The 19,877-nt window shown below is 38.7% G+C and overlaps 2 protein-coding genes across 2 annotated transcripts; both read left to right on the plus strand.

Moving 5' to 3' along the window:
• The first annotated feature begins 696 nt into the window (after positions 1-696).
• espl1 (extra spindle pole bodies like 1, separase) lies at positions 697-15,094 on the plus strand. The gene is made up of 32 exons (XM_014469067.2): positions 697-832; positions 985-1,073; positions 1,257-1,559; positions 2,510-3,265; positions 3,544-3,645; positions 3,926-4,037; positions 4,155-4,282; positions 4,381-4,574; positions 4,702-4,944; positions 5,103-5,247; positions 5,525-5,684; positions 6,046-6,185; positions 6,597-6,731; positions 6,862-6,978; positions 7,058-7,229; positions 7,807-7,935; positions 8,038-8,194; positions 8,324-8,433; positions 8,904-10,036; positions 10,798-11,203; positions 11,396-11,527; positions 11,656-11,869; positions 11,970-12,157; positions 12,261-12,388; positions 12,863-12,985; positions 13,162-13,311; positions 13,409-13,576; positions 13,687-13,791; positions 13,895-14,010; positions 14,112-14,195; positions 14,475-14,639; positions 14,756-15,094. The coding sequence occupies exons 2-32, from the start codon at positions 993-995 to the stop codon at positions 14,955-14,957; spliced, it is 6,498 nt and encodes a 2,165-aa protein (XP_014324553.1). The 5' UTR covers positions 697-832; positions 985-992; the 3' UTR covers positions 14,958-15,094.
• Positions 15,095-15,530: 436 nt separating this feature from the next.
• LOC106699649 (prefoldin subunit 5-like) lies at positions 15,531-19,367 on the plus strand. The gene is made up of 6 exons (XM_014469046.2): positions 15,531-15,593; positions 17,486-17,588; positions 17,791-17,819; positions 18,294-18,365; positions 18,727-18,832; positions 19,261-19,367. Exons 1-6 carry the CDS (start codon positions 15,531-15,533, stop codon positions 19,308-19,310), a joined length of 423 nt encoding a protein of 140 aa, XP_014324532.1. The 3' UTR covers positions 19,311-19,367.
• The last annotated feature ends 510 nt before the right edge of the window (positions 19,368-19,877 follow it).

A 19,877-nucleotide genomic window follows, 5' to 3' on the forward strand; every position in this document is an offset into this window, starting at 1 on the left:
TTCCCCCATTTTTTAGAATACCAATATTTAATCATGCATTGTGTGAATTAGAAACTTTGGCTTTGAAATGCCCTGCAGTTTTTTTTATCTTCACTTTAGAATAAAAAATATGAGAATACCTAAAGACCAAATGAAGGGTGTTCAAGATTTTTGCATAGCATTTGATGTTGCAGCATGAATTAAATCATGAGGGTAAAAGAAGAAATTAAGAAATTGAATACATTCAAAATTTACTGTGTTTTGAATATTTAAATTAAAAGAAAATATAATATTTTTGCACACTAGACATCTATGCTTAAATAAGTTTGTTTAAAGCTAAATTAAACATGATAAATTGTAAAAATGTTATCATATTTTCTCTGCAACAATGGACGCCTCTTAAACCTGTCTCAATTGACCGGTGAATTAGTTTACCAAATATTTAAACATGTTGCACGCTATAAAAACGTGACGAGTAACTGTAATGAAGACGTGCTATCTATTTAAATATCTGAAAGAAATAGCAGAAACATACCGAATATAGTTAAAATATCGTTGAAATATACTGAAATATCTATAAAGTAATATGGGATTTTGTGGTCCGTTCTTAAAAAGGCTTGTGCATGTTTCTTTAAAAATAAAACACCCATAATTCCAATCGTTTTCCTGACAGCTTGTGATTGGTTCGTTGAGATCATTCAAAAACAGTGCGCCGCGGTTGCCGTTGGGAAATGGAGCACCCACGTAACTGAAATTTTCATTAAAAGCTCCTTCTCAAACTTTTGTTATGAGGAACAACTATCTAATTTTTCGGCCGTGAGGACAATATTTTCGCCAATAGTGAATACATCAAGTAAGTTCATGCTGCTACTGTTTTAAAACTTTAAGACTTTAGCTAAATACTAGCGTCATTTTGAACCAACCGCGGGGACATAAATAGTAGCTTGCCACTTTATTAAACACGGTTTGGGCAGGAGGAATCGTTTAATGATTTGTCTTTTACAGGAGTCGACATGAAGTGTTTGAAAGTGGAAGACTACATCAAGAGGACCGTCTCTGTTGAAGAGACGAGGCTTTTGTCTCAGGAATTTGAGGTTGGCATAACAACCAAATGCTTAGATTTTACCTGCAGATTTACGTGAATCAGTAAATTACATTCCCTAAGCATTAACTAATCACTTACCCTACAAAGATCCATCCATTCTGTGTTAAATTGACTTATATTTTCTTACACTAAAACGTAACCGTGTTTCTTTTTCATCTTCTTTTTTTTTTAGAAATATGCGAATAGTAATCCCGGACTTCATGTTCGCGTACTATGTGACAGGATTATCAGAGCTTGTAACCATCAGCTTGGACTTACATCCTGTCACTCTGTCCACGCGAAGGAGTTGGTGACTTTGGTGGGGCTGATTCTTCATGCCTATGATACTTCTGTAAAGGTTGTGTCGCGCCACAGTCCGTTATACATGGAGATGATCCTTTTCCATGTTGTCAAGAACCTATGCTCCTTAGGGGAATACACTCTTTGCGGTCAACTGGCTGGAATCCTTTGCTACAGGATTTCAAAAGTACAAGAGGTGTGTATCGTCGAGAGTGGCAGTCATCTTTGACTTAAATGTTGTTTATTTGGGGTTTTTAATAATGACTTTTACATAGGAACAACAGTTTTTGCAGTCCCCAACAAGTTTATGGCATAATTCTGGCTTCATTTCTGAAAATTCTGCTTATAATTAGTAGAGATTATTTAAATAGTTAGATTCCGTGGTACTAATCCACCTTGTAGGCCCTGAGATTGTGCCTGTTCCAGAAATTTATAATTAAGCTGTGTTTTGTTTAACAGGTTTTGTTGATTTGAGATTGCATTTGATAATTTAAAGGTTGTCCTTCTCCTTGATGATTTCTCTTTATGTGCAACACACCTTTACCACAGCCAGTGAAGACGACCCTCAGCATTATGCTACCTCCACTATGTTTGACAGTTGTACAATGTCACATTTTGAAAGCCTTGGCTCCTCCAAACATATTTTCAATGATTAGTTCTGTCTGATGACCACAAATTGAGGTGGTTGTTAATAATTATGTGCTACCCATTTATTCTATCAATCATATTGAAAATTTGTGGATTGTTCTTAAAAGCTTGGTCTTTGCCAAAATATATACAATATCTGACAAGAAAAATGATCAAACAGCTAGCCACAATTATGCCAGGAACTTGTTTATGTCTACAGAGAACATTTGGTAGAAGTGCAACATGCTGAGAAAAGACAGTGGGAACATGCATTTATTTTTCAACCTGAGAAGGATGCTACAAATTTAAACTTTTGAGTTTTTGTCAAAATCATTGAAATGTCGGTACTCAAACTTGGAATATCGCAAAAAAAATCAACAGCTCAGTCATCATTAAAAGCTCAAAATAATATATTATTGCTGATGGAGATTCTACATTTTTAACTGGAAATATGTGCTGTATTTTAAAATCCATCCTTGCTGACATTGTCAGCTCTAATGTGTTTTGTGTTATTTGCAGACTGGAGAGGATTGCAATGTTCTCTTGCGGAGCTGTTTCACGGTGTTTTGGAACGGCCTCTCTGCTGCTAAAGAAAAGAATGCACTGAATCCTCGAGAAAAACTGCGCTGGCAGTTTCTAACTTATAGCTTCTTATTGTTGCTGGAGTCAGAAACAGAGACTCCTGTTTCCTTGAAAACCTCCGAATACATGCAGGATGCCATCACTGCGTTTGAGAGTAGCTTTGAAGTCCTGACCATAGAGGAAGCTTCATATCTTCTGGAGGAAATAAAAACAATGGTTAAGAGAACTAATGCAGAGACTGAAACCTGTGAGGAAGGGGAGAAAATTCAACATTTACCAATATCACGTTATTATGCGCTATCTGAAATTATACTGCTGTCAGTGAAGGCTATCTGTAAGGTCGGCTACCACAATCTAGCCCGATGCTTCTTGACTGACATGGAGAGGATGACTGTGAACCGTGTTGGCTTTCCAACGGCACCGCTAGTTCTCTGCAAATGGGGAATAATGATTCACTCAACAAAGAAGGCTGATGAAGAATGTCACGAGGCTTTGAAACACTGTGCAAGAATTTTAAGATCTGTTTCAACTGAGCTGGACTTCAGAGAAGGTCACACAGTTCTTGAAGTTTGCAACCTGTTGGTATGGGCTGTTGAAAATGGACACAGCAAAGAGCTGAGTGGAGCAGAGCTACTGGCTTTGTTTTCATTTCTGGAGGAGTACCAAGAGCGGACACTGAGAATGCTTGATAAGGTTAGTGTTGCCTCCTGATGGGTCATTGTTTCTCAATTCTGGTCCTCAGGGACCACTGCTCTGCATATTTTAGATGTCTCTGTTCCATAACACCTGGTTCAAATGATTTCAGAACTTCCTCTGCATCATCAAGTGCTGCAGCATCCTGTTAGAAGGGAAAACGTGCAGGACAGTGCTCCCTGGAAACTGGAATTGAGAGACACTGTATTAGGTTTAAAAATCTGTGTTCGAATAAACTGTAGAAGAAGCAAAAAACTATAATTTTCTTGCTTTCCTAGGTTTCAGAATTTAAAGTGGTGGGGGAAAAGATGCGAAAGTCACTTTGTTTGAACATTTACCACAGCTTTGCATTGGCATATGAGAGCATGAAGACATCACAGGTAAACTTTGCATTTAAAACTGTTTGCAAAAAAAAAAATTGTATCTCAACACAAATAACATTAATATTTTGCGATCTCTCAGGTTTTTTGAAAATTGGCTGGCAATTTTAAAATCTTCCTGTGTAAGCTTTTCTGAAGTTCAAAAAGCTTACACCAAATCAGATTTTATTGTCTCATTTCTGTGTTTTTGAAAAAATGAACAAAAACTCTGTCAGAATCAACTTTGGATGCACACACATTTGGTTTTGAGTTTTTAATACGTCTGATTTATTGTACTTAGCTGGAGGACGGTGACACCCTGGACAGGATTGTGCTCTACTGCAAAGCAACAACTGGGCTGCTGATGACTGAACTTCACAAGTTGTTAAATGAAAGCCTTTTGAGCAAATCAGGTGACCGGTTTGTTTCTTTTATGGATTGTCAAGTTCACTCTGAAACTCTTGCATCACTTTATAGCCATCTGAATGTAATTTGAATATCATAGCTGTTGTGCATAATCTGCTTTATAGTGGTTGCTGTGAGCAATTTGGCTTGTTGCTTGTTCAATCGGCGCCTGTATGAGCAGGCTTTTGCGCTGGTGGAAATCGTCTGCAAGGATCTGACCAGGAAATGGCCCAACACGCTTTCAGCTGACAGAGTAAGTTTGTCAAATACGATCCTCTCTACCAGACCCCATGTTACATATACTGTGTATTTAGTTGAATTTTTTTTTTTATTTCTGTTGTGACAAACCAGTTAAGTCGACCCTTCATGCTGGCTGTGCAAACTTCACGGCGGGCTGGAAAACTGCAGCGAGCGCTTGACTGGATAATCGTGTGGCTGAAGGCCCTGGGGGACCAAATGACAACTCTTATGGCTGAGCCCATCTCTCTTTGGGTCAAAACAAAGGGTGACGGCGCCTGTAACGATGATGAGGATATAAAACTTGTGTACAGAGAAATATTATTTTTATTTTTTTATACATATATATATATATATATATACATATTTTTTTTTGTATGTAAACTTTAATATTAATTTACAAAATGACCTTGCATTTGTTTGTATTAAAATCAGGACTTTACGTGATGGATTTGGTGCCGACGTCCTGGAGGAGAAAGTCATGCTGTGCCTTTTGGATGAAGAGCTGCGTGCCTATAAGGAGTCGACCAGAGACACGGCTCAAGAACGTTACAACACACTCTGTGATCTACTGGACATCTGCCAGGAGGAGAGTGCTTACCGACATCTACGTGCCGTCTACCTCTGTGAAATGGCCCAAGTGGTGTGCTTCCAGGATTTCAGTGAGCAAACTGACTGGTAATCATTTTTATTACGGAAAATATAATGAACTGTCATCCACAAGTGTCTTTTTCTTTTATTGTTGTCGTTTTTCTTTTTGTTTGTTTTTGTCTTTAACTAATTGATACCACAGAACTATCTTCATTAGTTCTTGTTTATTTTTTCTGCCAACACAGCATGGCCATTGATTTCACCAACGAAGCTTTACGGCTTCTTGACGAAGAAACAGAGACTTCAGAAAATGCTGACAGACTGAAAGATGACAAAGCACAAGCCTTACTCTGGCTTTATATTTGCACTCTAGAGAAGAACCTGCAGGAGGTGATTGATCTTTGTTATTTATTTATTTTTTTGGTATTACAAGAATAGGAGTGATGGATGGCGGTCCATTAGTTTCAACACCATTACTGTTTTTCACAACTAGAAATGTTGGCAGTGTTGTGTCTATGCTCTGTCAAACTGATTTTTGTCTTCTATACAACACCTTTAAAGCTTTGAAAGAGCAACTTTTTAACGTTGGCCCATTTCTAATAGTTTAGACATCAGCTTTGGGTCAACACTTTCTAAAATGTTGTAAATTATTTTCTTTTTTCACCAGGCCATTGAAAATGATAAAAAACGTAAAGAGCTGCGTGAAAACACAGTGGATGCAACCAATCCTGTAGGCAACAATGACTTTGATTATGAAGACAAGCAGAAGACACAGGACAGAACTCTGGTGTATGAAGGGCTTCATCTGAACCTGTCTGCAGAAAAAAGTAAGGCGGCTGATTTTTATCTGATCATCTTTCTCTTAGAATTTTTTCTTCTTCTCCCCTCCGGGGGGTCTTTTGTGGGCTCTAGTGTCCCTTATATTTAAGTAGGCTGACAGGAAAGGGGGAAGACATGCAGCAAATATCGCCGGGTCCGGGAATCTAACCCGCGACGGCCGCGTCAGAGACTCGAGGCCTCCAAACGTGGGTCGCACAATCCTCTGCGCCACCACAGCACACCCAAATCTCTTCTTAGAATTATAATTGACTTTGGTTTCAGTTCTGGAGTTCTTGCTGTAGGCTTATTGGATTTTTTTTGTCATAAAGTACAATATGAATAAATGTCTTTTTTTCTCTCACTTTTAAGAGCTGTGTCAGCCACTAGAAAAAGCTCTGGCGTTCTGGAGTGACCTTTTTAAGAATCGAGCTGTGCCTGCTGTCAGAAACGCTAAGCAGACCTGCAGCTCGATATCTTCTGCTGCTGCTCTCTTCAGACTCATTGGGAAGGTAATGGCAACAAATGGATCACAACTATTGCATCTCCTTTGCTCGTTTTCTGTCTAGCTGTAAAATTTAATGCATGTTTATATAGAAGATCATTAAAATAAACTGGAAATGCCTATTTAAATTGAGTTACATGTTCAAGTATGAAATTGGACTAAAATATTCACTGTGAAGAGCTCAAACATGCTTTTAAGTGTATATTTCATCGTCCTGTTTTTTTTTTTTTTGCATCCTGGGTTTAAAAAAAAAACAATGTTAATCTTGACTGAATTGAATTAGTTGGGGGTGTTTATTATTTTAACAATTCTAGAAAGAGAGAAACTACATTTGATCTCGAGATGTTTTATGGCATGCATTTGTGAATAGTTTTATTGCATTAAAAGGTAAAAATTATTTTTTTTGTTTCTGATACAGCCCCTGAAGGCACTGGAAGCGTATCGCCTTGTGATTAAATTTTCCCGTGAACTTGCTGATACTGGTTATTGTGCTGCAGCTCTCTGTCAAACAGCCAGCATCCTTTTGGACTTGGGCTCTCCTGACCTAGCTCTGGTGAATTGTTTTTTTGTTAGTTTGTTTGTTTTTGGTTTATTAAACAATAAACAGAAAATGGAACACGTAGTTTTGTTTTTTCTTAAATCTGCCATATAACTATTGTAATCCACTTATGATTTATCTCAAGGCCCCGATAGAGGAAGCAGAGAAAATGCTTTCTTCAAACACCAAAGATGATGGTCCTCCATTTCTCTCTATTCTGGTTGTCTTGTTAAAGGCTCAGTACTTCTACAGCGTAGGACAGGTATGCAATCTTTGCACATCCAGCATGATTCATTAGTCGGGTTATTGTACTGATCCTGTGTTTTTTACCTATATTTTAGATTAGCATTGGACTCCCTTATCTGTGTCAAGTGCTGGAAGAGGTAAACGATGAAAAACAGTCAAAGAACTGGTACCTGCTTCGAGCGCGTACTCTGCAGACCTGCAGCTCCTATTTGAATCTGGACGTCAGTCAGCTTCCTCAAGCCCAAAGAAGCCTTATCTCTCAGTTCGGTGAGTGGAGGTCATATGCAGTACTTTTGCATCTAAATGTCTGCAAACGTATTCAAAACATTTGAACCGTTTTTTTTTTGTTCTAATACTATAAGCTTCAGTGTGTTTTAGTTATACGTTATAGATCAACAAAAAGCAGCACATGGGTGAAGAGAAGGGACTTGAATATTGGTTATCAGATGCCATCTACCCACTCTGGCTGAAATAAATTATAAAGCTACTTTGCAAAGACAAATGGGCAAAACGTGTTCTCTGTAAATGTGCAGAGCTGGTAGAGACACAACCCCAAAGACTAACTGCTGCGCTTGCAGCTAACACTGGTCTTACAAGTTGACTTGAAAAGGCTGATGGAAGAAAATCACATTGCACTTATTATATATATATGTTCTCCTCACCACTCTGCACTACTTTAGTTTGATCTACTGCATAAACCCCACAAAATATCCCCTGACATTTATGGATGTAACCTGACCTATAAAAACGTTAAATGGGTATAAATACTTTGGCAAGGGGCTGTATGAAGATGTTTTAATTTTGTTTTTTAAAGGCAAGTAATTATATGTTGTGTTTATCTCAGGTATAACTTCTCCTGATACTGCCATATATGAGGGACTTAAGCTTCTCTGCAGCTTGCTGATCACTTTAGTGGGAAAAGGCCTGTATGGGAACACTACACATAACGAAGAAGTGCGCTTTGTTCACCAAGGTATTATTGAAAGACATTTTCCCCCATAATAAGACTCTCTTCCTGTTTCTGGCTTTTGTCAAGAACAGCCAGATCTCATCACCGTCTCTGGTCTTTAACTAGGAGAAAACCTGGTCATGAAGTGGCAGCTGCTGTCAGAGCTGCTGAGCTCCACTGCCAAGCTGGTCGCCGTGCGGAGTAGCTCTGGTGCCATCAATGATGCCAGGTTCCAGTGTTTAGAAGCCCTGAAACTGGCCATCAAGCTGCAAGCACTTGGCCGGTATGCAGGGGGAGCCACACAGGGCTCTGATTATAATTTGTTTATGTTAGTTGATTAGGCACAAGTAAAGCAGTAAATCTAATATGCAATTAGTTTTTATCTTGTTTGCTTTGTATTTATTTCTTGAAGATGTGTGGAGTTCTTGGTGCTTAAAGCAGAATTGGAGCTGATGCAGGGGGAAACGGAAGAAAGTCGAACAGATCTGAATTTTGTCAAAACCCTCCTGGAGCACGACACAGGTATGTGAATGCACTGATGCATCGGTTCAAAAGGAGCTGCTTTCCTATTACTGGTACATCAAAATCTATGAATATTGTAAAAACAGAAAAAGTTCCATGTTTTTTATATGCAGCTCATGCAAATTTGACATATAGGGTGAAACATGTCAGCCTTTATTTCTTGCAAGTTTGATGATCATAGCTCATGGATAACGAAAACCAAAAATTTAGTTTCACAAATGATTAGAAAATTGTGAAACTAAAAGGACTGGATCTTCTCTTAAGTGCTCTTGCAGAATTAGCAAGATGCTACTCTTTTTCGCAGTTTTATAATGCTTAGCTTAAGACTTCTTTTTTTTTACTTCTTTTTCCATTTGTCTCAGTGTATGTGGTGACTAAGTAAATATGGGTCCTCTGAGAAGCAGAATGTGACAAGATTATGAATCATAAATTAATAGAAACACTCTTACTTCCCTTTCTCTTTCCCTTAGATTTGTCAGATCAGGTTAAAAGGACGGATGTCAAAATCAAACCAAGAAAAGGTCGTCCTGCTCAAAGACCTCAGTCGCCTCTTCCATCCATGGAAAATGAGCTAAAAGACATCTTGAGCATCAGGTGGAGTGCCAAAGAAGTGGTCATGAAGGATGTGGCCAGCTCTCCGCCCCTTAAAGCTCCACCTCTGCGCTGGCTCTCCTCTCTGACCCATGAACCTGATTGTCAGTGTTCCTGCTGCTCAGAGCCGTGTTTAGGCCGAGCCTCGGCTCACTGGGCGGCAACGCAGGCGGAGCTTGCTCTTCAGCTTGATCCAAATGATCTCAGTGTTATTTCTAAGCTTCACTGGGCAACTTTAGTCTGCTGTAAAAACGTGACCATGCGACTCAAGGAGAAGCTGACTGAGCTCTTCCCTCCCTGCAACTCTGCAAGAGGCATCTCCAATCCGTCCCTGATGCAGGACGTGGTGGGCCGTGTGTACCTGAGCATGGCCCAGGCCGAACTTCAAACAAAGGCCAACAAGGTCTCTGGCTTGTGGAAAATACTAGACGCCGGCCTTGCATTTATGGATTCCACATCCTCTCCTGCGCTGCGACCTGTAAGAGCGCATTTGATGGCAACCAAAGCCATTGCTTTACTGATGAGTTTGGCTGCCAAAAAAGGCTGCAGGCCTGAGGAACTGTTTTCAAAGACCTGGACATGGAACGCACCAAAGGAGCCGAATGACATCGAGTCTGGGGAGAAATCAGTCCCACCTTCAAAACTAAAGAAGACCAAAGCCTCCATTCAAAGCCCGAATGCTGCTGAGAAAAAACAGGAACCAAAAAAAGTCAAAGGGGTCAAATCCAAAATTCAATTCACCGGCCCCTCAACCAAAGCAAAGGGTCTGGTTCCCATGACACCAGTTGTTGCAAAGTCCAAGTCCTCTTCTGGCGTATTTGATTTCAACACAGTAGTTCCTACTTTGACTTTCACTCCTGTTCAGAATGTGCATTGCCACGCTTCGATACAGAAAGTGTCGAGGAGTACGACTAAACTCCAGTTTCATGTGTATGAAGACGTGTCACCAGTTCAGAACAAGGTTCCTCCTGTGCCCGCGGCTCCGAAACGGACCAAGAAAACACGCTACAAGGTGAGCAGAAAACAGATTTACTGTCAGAACATAAAGATGATTGGACACCTCTCAGGCAAATTCTTTTATATATATCTATATATTTTTTAATTGCTTGCAGTGGAGAAAAGTCTTTAGTAACTCTTTAACTTTTTCACATAGTTGCATTTTAACCACAAAGTTCTGTAAGTTTTACCTGAATATTGTGTAATAATTTGATAAAAGCTGATATTCCTTACACCAGGGATGGGTGATATAGAATTAGTTTTATCACAATATTTTGTGGTATTATTGAGATGACAATAAGAACTATTCATTACTCTTCTTTTTTAGGTGAATGTATAACTGTGACTGCATGAAATGACAATCACAGCCGTAAAAACCCCAAATGCTGGTTTTGACAAACGTACCCAATTGTAACAGTTTTTTTTTTTTGACACCATTTACATAAAACTGCATTTAATCATATTTTTCAGTTTTTTTTTTAAATATTTATTTAAACTCTCGTTGAGCAAACATTGGGGAAAAAAGTAAAAATAACAATTCCAACAATGCAGACATTTGTGATGGATTTTAAACATTAATTGAAATTTATTGTGACAAAAATTGTGATGAATCGAAATTAAGAAATGTATCACAATAATTGATGAACATTATGATAAATGTCCACCTCCACTTTAGTCTGTAATAAATCTAAGTTTTACTAAAGTAAATCAAACTTCGCAATGATTTCCATTTGTGCAAATGAACTTTTATCAAACTGCCTCCTCATCTTGTCACAGGTTGAGTTTAGCGATGAGAGTGACTCCGACGTAGCTGCCCAAGCAGAGCTCAGAGTGTCTGCAGATGTGCGTAAAAATCGAACGTCTAGAAGAGCTGCTGCTAATCCTAAGACGGCCACAGATCCACCTGCAGAGAAGGCTGCAACCAGGAGGCCGACCAGGGCAAAAACGAGCGTGGCAAAGCCTCTTCCGGCCTCTTCCGAGGATGACGAGGCTTTGCTTCATCGGCCTGCGTCCAGCAGAAGAGGAAGAAGCAGAAAACCATCCAAGACTGAAGAACTGCAGGATGAGCTGGACACCATGAGGACTATCGTGGAAGAAGCTGATGGTGTTCTAGACATAAGCATCGAGCAGCTCAGGACTTCAGATGCTGAGGAGAATCGGTCAGCTGCAGCTAAAGACATTAGTAGGTGTTTGTTGTTCTTGAAAGAAAAACATTAGAAGAGACTAACGACTGCCATCTTTTGATATCAGTTTAGATTCTAAAACAACTTGAGATGTTTTGTTTCAGTATAGAGCTCATTGCGTTTTCTTAATAAGAATCCCCGCGTTTTAAAATTGTGATGTGATGGCTATCAAATCTTTCCTCTGTCCTCAGACATCGACTTTGAGGTGTTGAGGAGGGATATGTACTGTGATTTGGAGAAAGATGGGCTGCTTGAAAAGAGAAATAATGGCCGTCCAGCAGAAGATCGATCAACCAACATCGCTCATGCAGACATCACGCCAGGTATGTGACTCTAAGTTTCATTTTTTTTGATAATGTATTCCTGTGCAGAATTTATCTAATAGAAATATGTTCCTATTGAAAAGATTGAAGTTCTTAATTTTGTTGCGCCTGTTTGTTTTGGTCCTCAGACAATCTTTCCGTGGAGGACGTTCAGGCTCTGCTGCACTCAGCACTGCTGACTCTTCATCACTTCCCCTGTCCAACAATCTACCCAAGCCTCTGCACTCTTCTGGCCCTGACCACAGGGGAGAGTGACCCCAAAAGCACAGCAATGTTGCACGTCCAGTCGTTGGGAGTCACCAGTCGCCATCGCACAATCCGCTACTTAAACAGCTCTCGCCTGTAAGTTTGTATTTTTTAAAATTTCTTAAGCGCATCAGTTATTGAGTTGAAATCAATCTAGTTCATTTTCTAAATTAATTTTGCATTTTTTTAAATCTAGAAAACTGAAAAAGTCGTCCAGCAACTTACCAGAAAAAATGGAGGCTCTGAGTCTGAACGAGCCCAGCTTGACTGGAGAGAAGCTGTGTCAGATGGACAACATATTTTCCTTCCCCACTGCAGACCTCTGTTCCTTCCCCAAGAACCCGTGCAAAGAGTTTACCCAACAAATCCAACGGCTTCCACCAGGTAGACACTGTTTATTCTCAAAAGCTTTTTAACTTTAACTATTTTTCTCTGAACTTGAACACAGATAAATGATCCCTATATTTTTCTTTCTCTTCGTGTTCAGGAGTAACGGTGTGTTTGATGTCCGTGCTGGGAGTAAAACCAGGGGAAATGGGGGAAAGCTTAATGCTGACACGTCTGGAGAAGGACTCTTCCCCCATCACTCTTCATATCTCCACTTCCAGACAAGAGGTTAGCTTGATTAAAAATGTTTTACTGTTTAAACAACTGTCATCAAAGACTGTGCAGAAATCATGATCTAAAACAGAATTTAAAATTTGGCCACAAGAGTTTTCAAGTATGTTGTCTTAGCCATTATATCGGCCGTTAGATTAGTAAAGCTGCATTCACTGAGCGTAATTGAGCTCAGCAGCAATACCAGATGAAATAAAATGTCTCTTTCCTGAAAGACTCCCTGTTGCCGTTTCAGCCTCGCTCTCCAGTGTGAAACTTTTTCTTCAGAATGCACCTTGATAATGCGATAAACATTTCATTAGGTCGACATCAATGAATCAAAGCGTCTTTTCACAGAACAGAAACCCTTACAGGGATGACTTATTGAATTGTTTTTTGAGATAACTCTTTGCTGTCTGCTAAAATGATTAATTTGTCGTGAAGTTTTGGTTTTCTATATATGAAAATGTTCCCTATCTTTGTGTTGTGAAGCTCACCGTCAGGTGGTTGGTCCAGGAGATGGACAGCATCCTGGTAGAGCAAAAGGTTGTGAGCTGCGTGGCTGAGAAAGCCAAGTGGTGGGAGGGTCGCCGAGCTCTTGACTGTCGACTTCAGGTAAAGGTTTTAGTGGCGTCTCCTGATGTCAAATGGATTTATGAAAACTAAGATTTATGTTTTTTTGACCAATACTCTATTATTTACAAAAATACTCAACTACAGAGAATATTTAATATTCCGTGGTTTTCACTTGAGTTTTTACCAAATGTTTACCGATTAATGACATTTTTCAGCAACTGCTAAAAGAAATGGAGAAGATGCTCGGATGCTGGCAGAGCTTCTTTTTACCACTTGCACAAGATCCACAGCTCTCCGATCAGGCTAAAGAACTTCGCAAGGCTTTTTCTAAGAGAGGAGTCGCTGTGAGTGAGAAGATGCTGAAGGTATGCTGCTTTTTCTTTTCTTTTCTTTTCTTGGAGAGAGAAGCTGTGGTCTGTCTTGTTGTTTATCGACTGTTAAACCGCATTCTTTGTCTCTTAGATTGTGCTTTCAGCTTCTCACTCTCTCTCTGAAGAAGATCTCAAACGATTTGGATCAGGACTTTCCCCGAAGTGGGACATGGCCTGTGATCATCTTTTCCGCACAGCAGTGTCTCAGCTGTCAGAGAGAACGGAGGCCAAAGGTCACGTGGTTCTAATCCTGGACAAGGTCAGATTGTCCTGCATGACCGACTTTGTGCTGGTCAGAAATAAAATGTAACTGATTTTTACATTTGTGAAAAAGTGTATAACACTTCCCACCCCGTGTTTTTAATGCAGTATGTTCAGAGGTTGCCGTGGGAGAGCATGACAGCCCTAAAGTCTCACTCCATCAGCCGGATGCCTTCTCTACATTCTCTGATCGGGCTGAGCTTTCAGAAGGAGGTGAGATTTAGATCATTAGTACTGTCTGTGGTGCTGATCCAACTCGTAGCGTATTAGTTGTGTGCCGTGGAGATAATTTAACGGGATATGTTTTCCTCCTCAGACGGATCCTCAGTCCGTCCTGAGGCAGGGTGTGGACCTGAAGAAGGTGTTTTACGTTTTGGACCCTGATGGCAATTTGAAAAATGCTCAGGATCGGTTCAAGGAATCGTTTTCCACGTGAGGCAAATATTAAATGAGACGCATTTCTGTCACCAGTTTATATTCCGTCCCATTATTGATGACCCTTTTGTGTGTGTGTGTGTGTGTGTGTGTGAAAGTAAACCAGGCTGGCAGGGTGTGTGTGGTGTCGCTCCTGACTCAGGACAACTACAAGAAGCTGTTGCTAACCAGGACCTGTACATGTGAGTTTGAGATTAAATTTTTGTAATATTCATTGGATGTACAGTAAGACTTAAAAATGTTTCATCAACTTCACTGTATAGCCAGTCTGTAGCACTATCAAAAAAATAAATAAATAAAAATCTTAGATGGAAAACACAACTGCTACTCATGTTCCCAGGCTTTAACTAAGTAGACACAAAGAAAAATCAAATTTATTGAAATTGTGAATCAGTTGGAGGAAACAAAGCAGTTTCTGTTTTTTTTTTTTATTAAACTGAATGTCCCCGTTTGTGCCGTAGTTATGTGGGACATGGAGCAGGAGCCAGGTTTCTGGACTGCCAGGCGGTCCTCAAGCAGCAGATGAGAGCTGCCTCGCTACTTCTGGGCTGCAGCAGCGCCGCTCTGGCAGTCAAAGGCAATCAGGAGGGACAGGGCATCATTCTGAACTACCTCATATCAGGATGGTGAGATGAATCTTTCTACTTGTATCCACATGCAGTAATTCATTTTTGGGACGACTGTGTGTCTGCATTGAGTCTGTGACCTGAATTGTTGTTTAAATGTGTTATTTTTCTCCCAGCCCCTTTATTTTGGGCAACTTGTGGGATGTAACTGATCGGGACATCGATCGCTTCACCAAGGTCCTGCTGGAGTCCTGGTTCTCTGCAGGATCCGGAGCACCGCTCCTGGAGTTCATCGATTCATCGCGTCAGGCCACACACCTTAAATACCTCATAGGAGCAGCACCCGTCATCTATGGGCTACCCATCCACCTGCAGTAGGAATGGAAGCCTTAAAATGCTTAGCAACAAACAGAATAAACATTTCGTTTATGCAACACCATGACGCTTTATTATGAACTCTGAATGTTTTTTCTAACCTTTTTTTTTTTTTTTTTAATTGCTACATATTTCGAATAAATGAGATGACACATCCAGTCTGTTTTGCAAGTGTTTTTATTATTATTTTTTTTTTAAAGATACAGCGGTTTACTGTAGACCTATAGTATTCATCATTTTGAATGGAGATGAAAGTATTTTTTAAAATCATCCCTTGGTTTGATGTTTATTTTTTGGTAAGAATGAATAGGAGTAAAACATCTTGGCTATTAAAGTTGTTGGCTTGTAAAACATGCAATAATAAGTACTGGAAATGAAGTATCTGATGTAGTGCTTGTCATAAGTTATTTATATTCCTGTTTAATCCCCTTTTTTAGGGCTGCAAGGACCGGTAGGTAAGAATGACTGGAGCGTGCATGAAAGTGGTAGTGTAGATCCTGGTTTCGTCCACATGGGGGCAGTGTTTCAAATTATTTTAGTACGAAACATGAAAGTTCTTCTCTCTGCTCTTGCATCATGGCGGTAAATCTCCCAAGCTTCTCTCAGCCTGGTTTGGAGTGCTTTCATCAACTACAACAGGTTTTTAATCTATTTGTTTGTAGTGTATGAGGACACTGGCCTGGAATAAAACCGGATGAATCATGTAACTCTACCTTTAGCTTCATGTTTCTGTAATTGCCCAACTATCAGGGGAATGCTAAAGGCCAGTGGAGCAAAATGACTTTAAACCAACATTGCAGTATGGTTTTGAGATTTCTCTTGGTTCTTCACATTTTTAGCTTTTAGCTTTGGTATTTTCTGAAGTTGAAATTTGCATCGTATTTGTAGCTTCTGAATATATTAAAGGGCTAGGACTACCTTTGATTCGCGTTAGTTCAAAAGTTATTACACTGGAAATAATTAATATATTGTTCATTATGTTAGGTATATAAAACATAAGCTGTAATTTGTCTAAAAAATATCAATTTGTGAAAACTCAAAGGCTGTCAGGTCTCTTTTGACCTAAATCCCTTTTACAGAGAGAACCATCTTGAAAGCTGCTGTGCTGAGACAGATTCATCGGTCCAATTTACTGACGATAACAATTTACGATTTTTATTGAGGTCTGAATTATCACTTTAGATTTTAACCAATCCTTTGATTACAATCTAAGCTCAATAAATCTCTTCCATCGATTATAGTGAGTCTCTCTGCCAGTCTTCAGAACCATAAGGCCAGTCAGAGTTAAAGAGTAGCGGCAAAAGCAAATGAAGTGGGTTAGCAGAGCTCGTCAACGACTGATTGTAATTGTGTAATCTGATCCTTCCTGTCTGCAGCGTCACCATTCACGACGGCTTTTTGAAGATACTTGAATGATATGAGTGATAACATCTAATCTCCCTTTGGAAAGTATTTTTGAATTGAAATTTTAAAAAATACCAATTTGTCCAATGTCCACACACATTTACCAAAACATGCAGCTGTGTTGAGTTTAAGTAGCTTTTATAAACAAACTGCTTTTATTTTAAAGTCCTTATATGAGCTTTTATGTCCATACATATCAAATAATTAAAAATGCCGCACAACATTGAATGGCCTTATTGATGAAAGTTCATTTTGATATTATTTGCAACCCAGCTCTTTCACTTAGTATTTCTGCTCCATAGCAACAAGTATCACAACTAATGGTTTTCCATTAATCTGTCAATCCTCTTGGTAAATTATTAACCACTTAGAAAGTATTTTTACTAAAATCAGTAATTGATCCGCTTGGTGTTGAGGAGAAGCTGATATATGTACACCATTTATACTGGGATGTTGCTCGAATCTGGCTTTTTGCATATTTTTCCAGTTGGGAATAAACAAAAACTTAATTTTTATTTATTTATTTATTTATTTTTGAGGTGTCTGAGAAGACCCAAGTTTCATATCAAATATAGATGTGGTATGTGTACAGTGTTGGAAACTTTTCCCGTACATACCATATTTTATATGGAGACTTTTTTGGTCTTGTAATTGGAAGGTTGCAAGTTCAATTCCAGCTTCCTCCTGGGCAAGGCACTTATAAATATGTTTGTGAATGTGGTGCTAATATGAAGCAGTATGACTGGAAAAGCACTATGCAAGTTCATTACTGTTAGCACTTCTGATTATTTATACTATAATAATCCAGTGTCAGATCTCGTACTGTACTCCATCTATTTGTGAACTTGTTCCTTTACTGTTTGAACATATAAAATGGGGGGAATATATATTATTGGCTTATATTTGGTAGCTAATTAATACCAAAAGAAGTATTAAATTTCACTATTTGTCCATCTGGTAATGAGAATGAGCTCAGCTTGGGTAAAATATCATTCTTAGCTCAGATATCTAGATGAATCAACCATCATAAGTGCTTTTTATGTTAAATGTTTTGGAGTCATTCTTGTTTGTTGTTTGTTTTGCATCGACGCCTGCTCCTCTTTTATTCATGTTCATGTTTCTTTCAGGAAGCCGAGTTCCTGGTGTGTTCAGTCAGACAGCTGAAAGACTCCCAGGCCCGGTACGCTCACGCACTAGAGAGCGTAGAGATCGTGAGCAGAAACAGAAATGGTGTGTGAACTAAACAGTTTTCTTAAAAACACTTTTTTAGTCCTAGTCCATCTTGATCCTTATTTATTCAATACTACGCGCTTTGCATGTTTGGATTATTATTTTACGTCTGTAGTGTTTATCAGAGTATGAAAGTTTGTGTGTGTGGGGGTGTGTTTGTGTGTGTGTGGTCATCCTTTCGTTTCTATCCATTCACAAACAGGAGAATTCCTTCTGCCCCTCACTAGCTACGTATCCTTTGAGTCTTTGGTGTTTTCATCAAAATAAATGTTTGAATCTGTCCATCCAGCAGCCATCATTACTTTTAGTGTTGGTTTATTGACATTACATGGTGAAATCAGTGGCCGCCTCTACCTTTGAATTTTAATATGATAAAGAGGATATTTTACTAATTATGATTTACAGATTATGAAAACCCAAAAGTTCCGTGTCTTAGAAAATGAGGTCAATTTAGAAAAAAATAAATGAAGCAGAAATAGTCAACTTTTTCACAGTATGATCGTTAGAGATGTTGCTGTAGTACACCAGCATGATGCATTTGCTTACAAATCATCAGTGAGTTCACACATTAATTTAAACACCTGCAGACTTTGCGAGACAAACTTACCACTGAACTAAATATGACCCAAGGTGATTTCTTTGTGGTGGGATATAAATTAAAAGCAGTGATTTCAGATCCGTGTTTGACCTGAACTGCAGATGTAGATGTATGTTCCTGGAGCTTTAAACACGGACCACGTCATGGTGAACATCGGGGCCGGATTTCATGTGGAGAAGGTAATACATGCTTGCTTTTGAAAATTTGTTCTTATATTTAGAACTAATAACTTCAGGTTGTGTCTGATGAGAAATGTGATATTGTGTTTTTATCACATCTTGTAAGTCAGTGCTGTAGTTTAGTAGGGGGTTTTTTTCTGTTGGATTTATCATATTTGTATGTCGGGATCCATTGTGTCTGTTTAATAATTAAGTGAGATTAAGAGACAAAATTAAAAAACTGAATGACCTGCAAAATGTGAAAAATCCACAAATGAACAGAATCAATTCAGTGAAAATAAAAGAAATTGTAAATAAAGTTTAAGTCCAAGTGAAGGTGTATTCTCAGTACGTAAAGCTTGTTATGTTTTTGCCTGTGTAGAGTACGGAGGAAGCCAAGGCCTTCTTAAAGCGGCAGATAGACCTCGTCTCAAAGCAGGTGGAAAAGGTTGAGTCAGTTGTTGAGGAGAAATGTTTAATCATCAAAGGTAAGCTGAGATTTCTCTTAAAAAAGAATTTCCTGTTTTTATTATCTCACTTAAGACAGTGTTTTTCCATCAACTAGTCCATTTTTTCCTCCATATGTCCATTGGTTTGTCCATTTTCTACTCATTCATCTTTTTTCCATTAACCATCTGTTTATACATCCAGCCATTCATTTATACATTTGTACCTTTTCCACCATTTTGTCCAATCATCCCCTCAGTCTGTGGGTTTTTGCAGGTTAAAACCTCATATCCTGATAATATATTTTTATACACTAATACCCGAAAATGTATTTGTACACCGATTAGCAGCCATTAAATATAATTATCTTTTCATAAGTAAGTTGAGATTTGTCCTAAATCATTGTTTTGAACTCTTTCATTCAAGTTTCATTTCTGTGTATTGCTTAAATTGTTTTTCTTTATTGCAGGAGTGAAAGCGTCTATTCTGACAACGGGAGCTGCCAACCACAGGTCATGAATTCACCTGCTGTACGAGTATCCAGGTGTTATTGTGTCAGCACTCACATGAGGCATAGCTCTGCTGTCTGAAGTTTAATTGTTATTAGTTTTCTTAAGTTAATTGTTTTCATTTGATTTGTTTGAGATGCTGTTGCTGGTTTAAAAATTTAATATTTTAAAGGTTTATTTTTGTGCTCTGTTTTTTGGGCGAAATGGCTTGGTTGGGTTTTCTTCAAAATGTTTCACCTGTATGTTAAAACCCAGGAATATATTGGCTGTAGTGTTAGAGGAACATACTGTGATACATTGTTATAGGAAAAAAAAACATTTTATTGTTAAATGTAACTAAAAAAACAAATTTCTTTCATTTATGTAACACTAAAACAAACGCAGGATTGTTGATAAAGTTTCTGTCTTATATGGATATTAAATGGAATCTTTCGAACGTCACTTAACCTATGTTTTTTTTTTTGTTTGTTGTTTTTTGTTGCTAAAATGACCTAGCTTGTGATGCTGGTTTTGTTTTTGTTTTTTTTAATTTGAGATAATTTATTTTTTATTAGTATTTTTCATTGAATAGTAAAGA

The sequence above is a fragment of the Xiphophorus maculatus genome, chromosome 20 (genome assembly GCF_002775205.1).
Source record: "Xiphophorus maculatus strain JP 163 A chromosome 20, X_maculatus-5.0-male, whole genome shotgun sequence".
Lineage (NCBI taxonomy): Eukaryota > Metazoa > Chordata > Actinopteri > Cyprinodontiformes > Poeciliidae > Xiphophorus > Xiphophorus maculatus.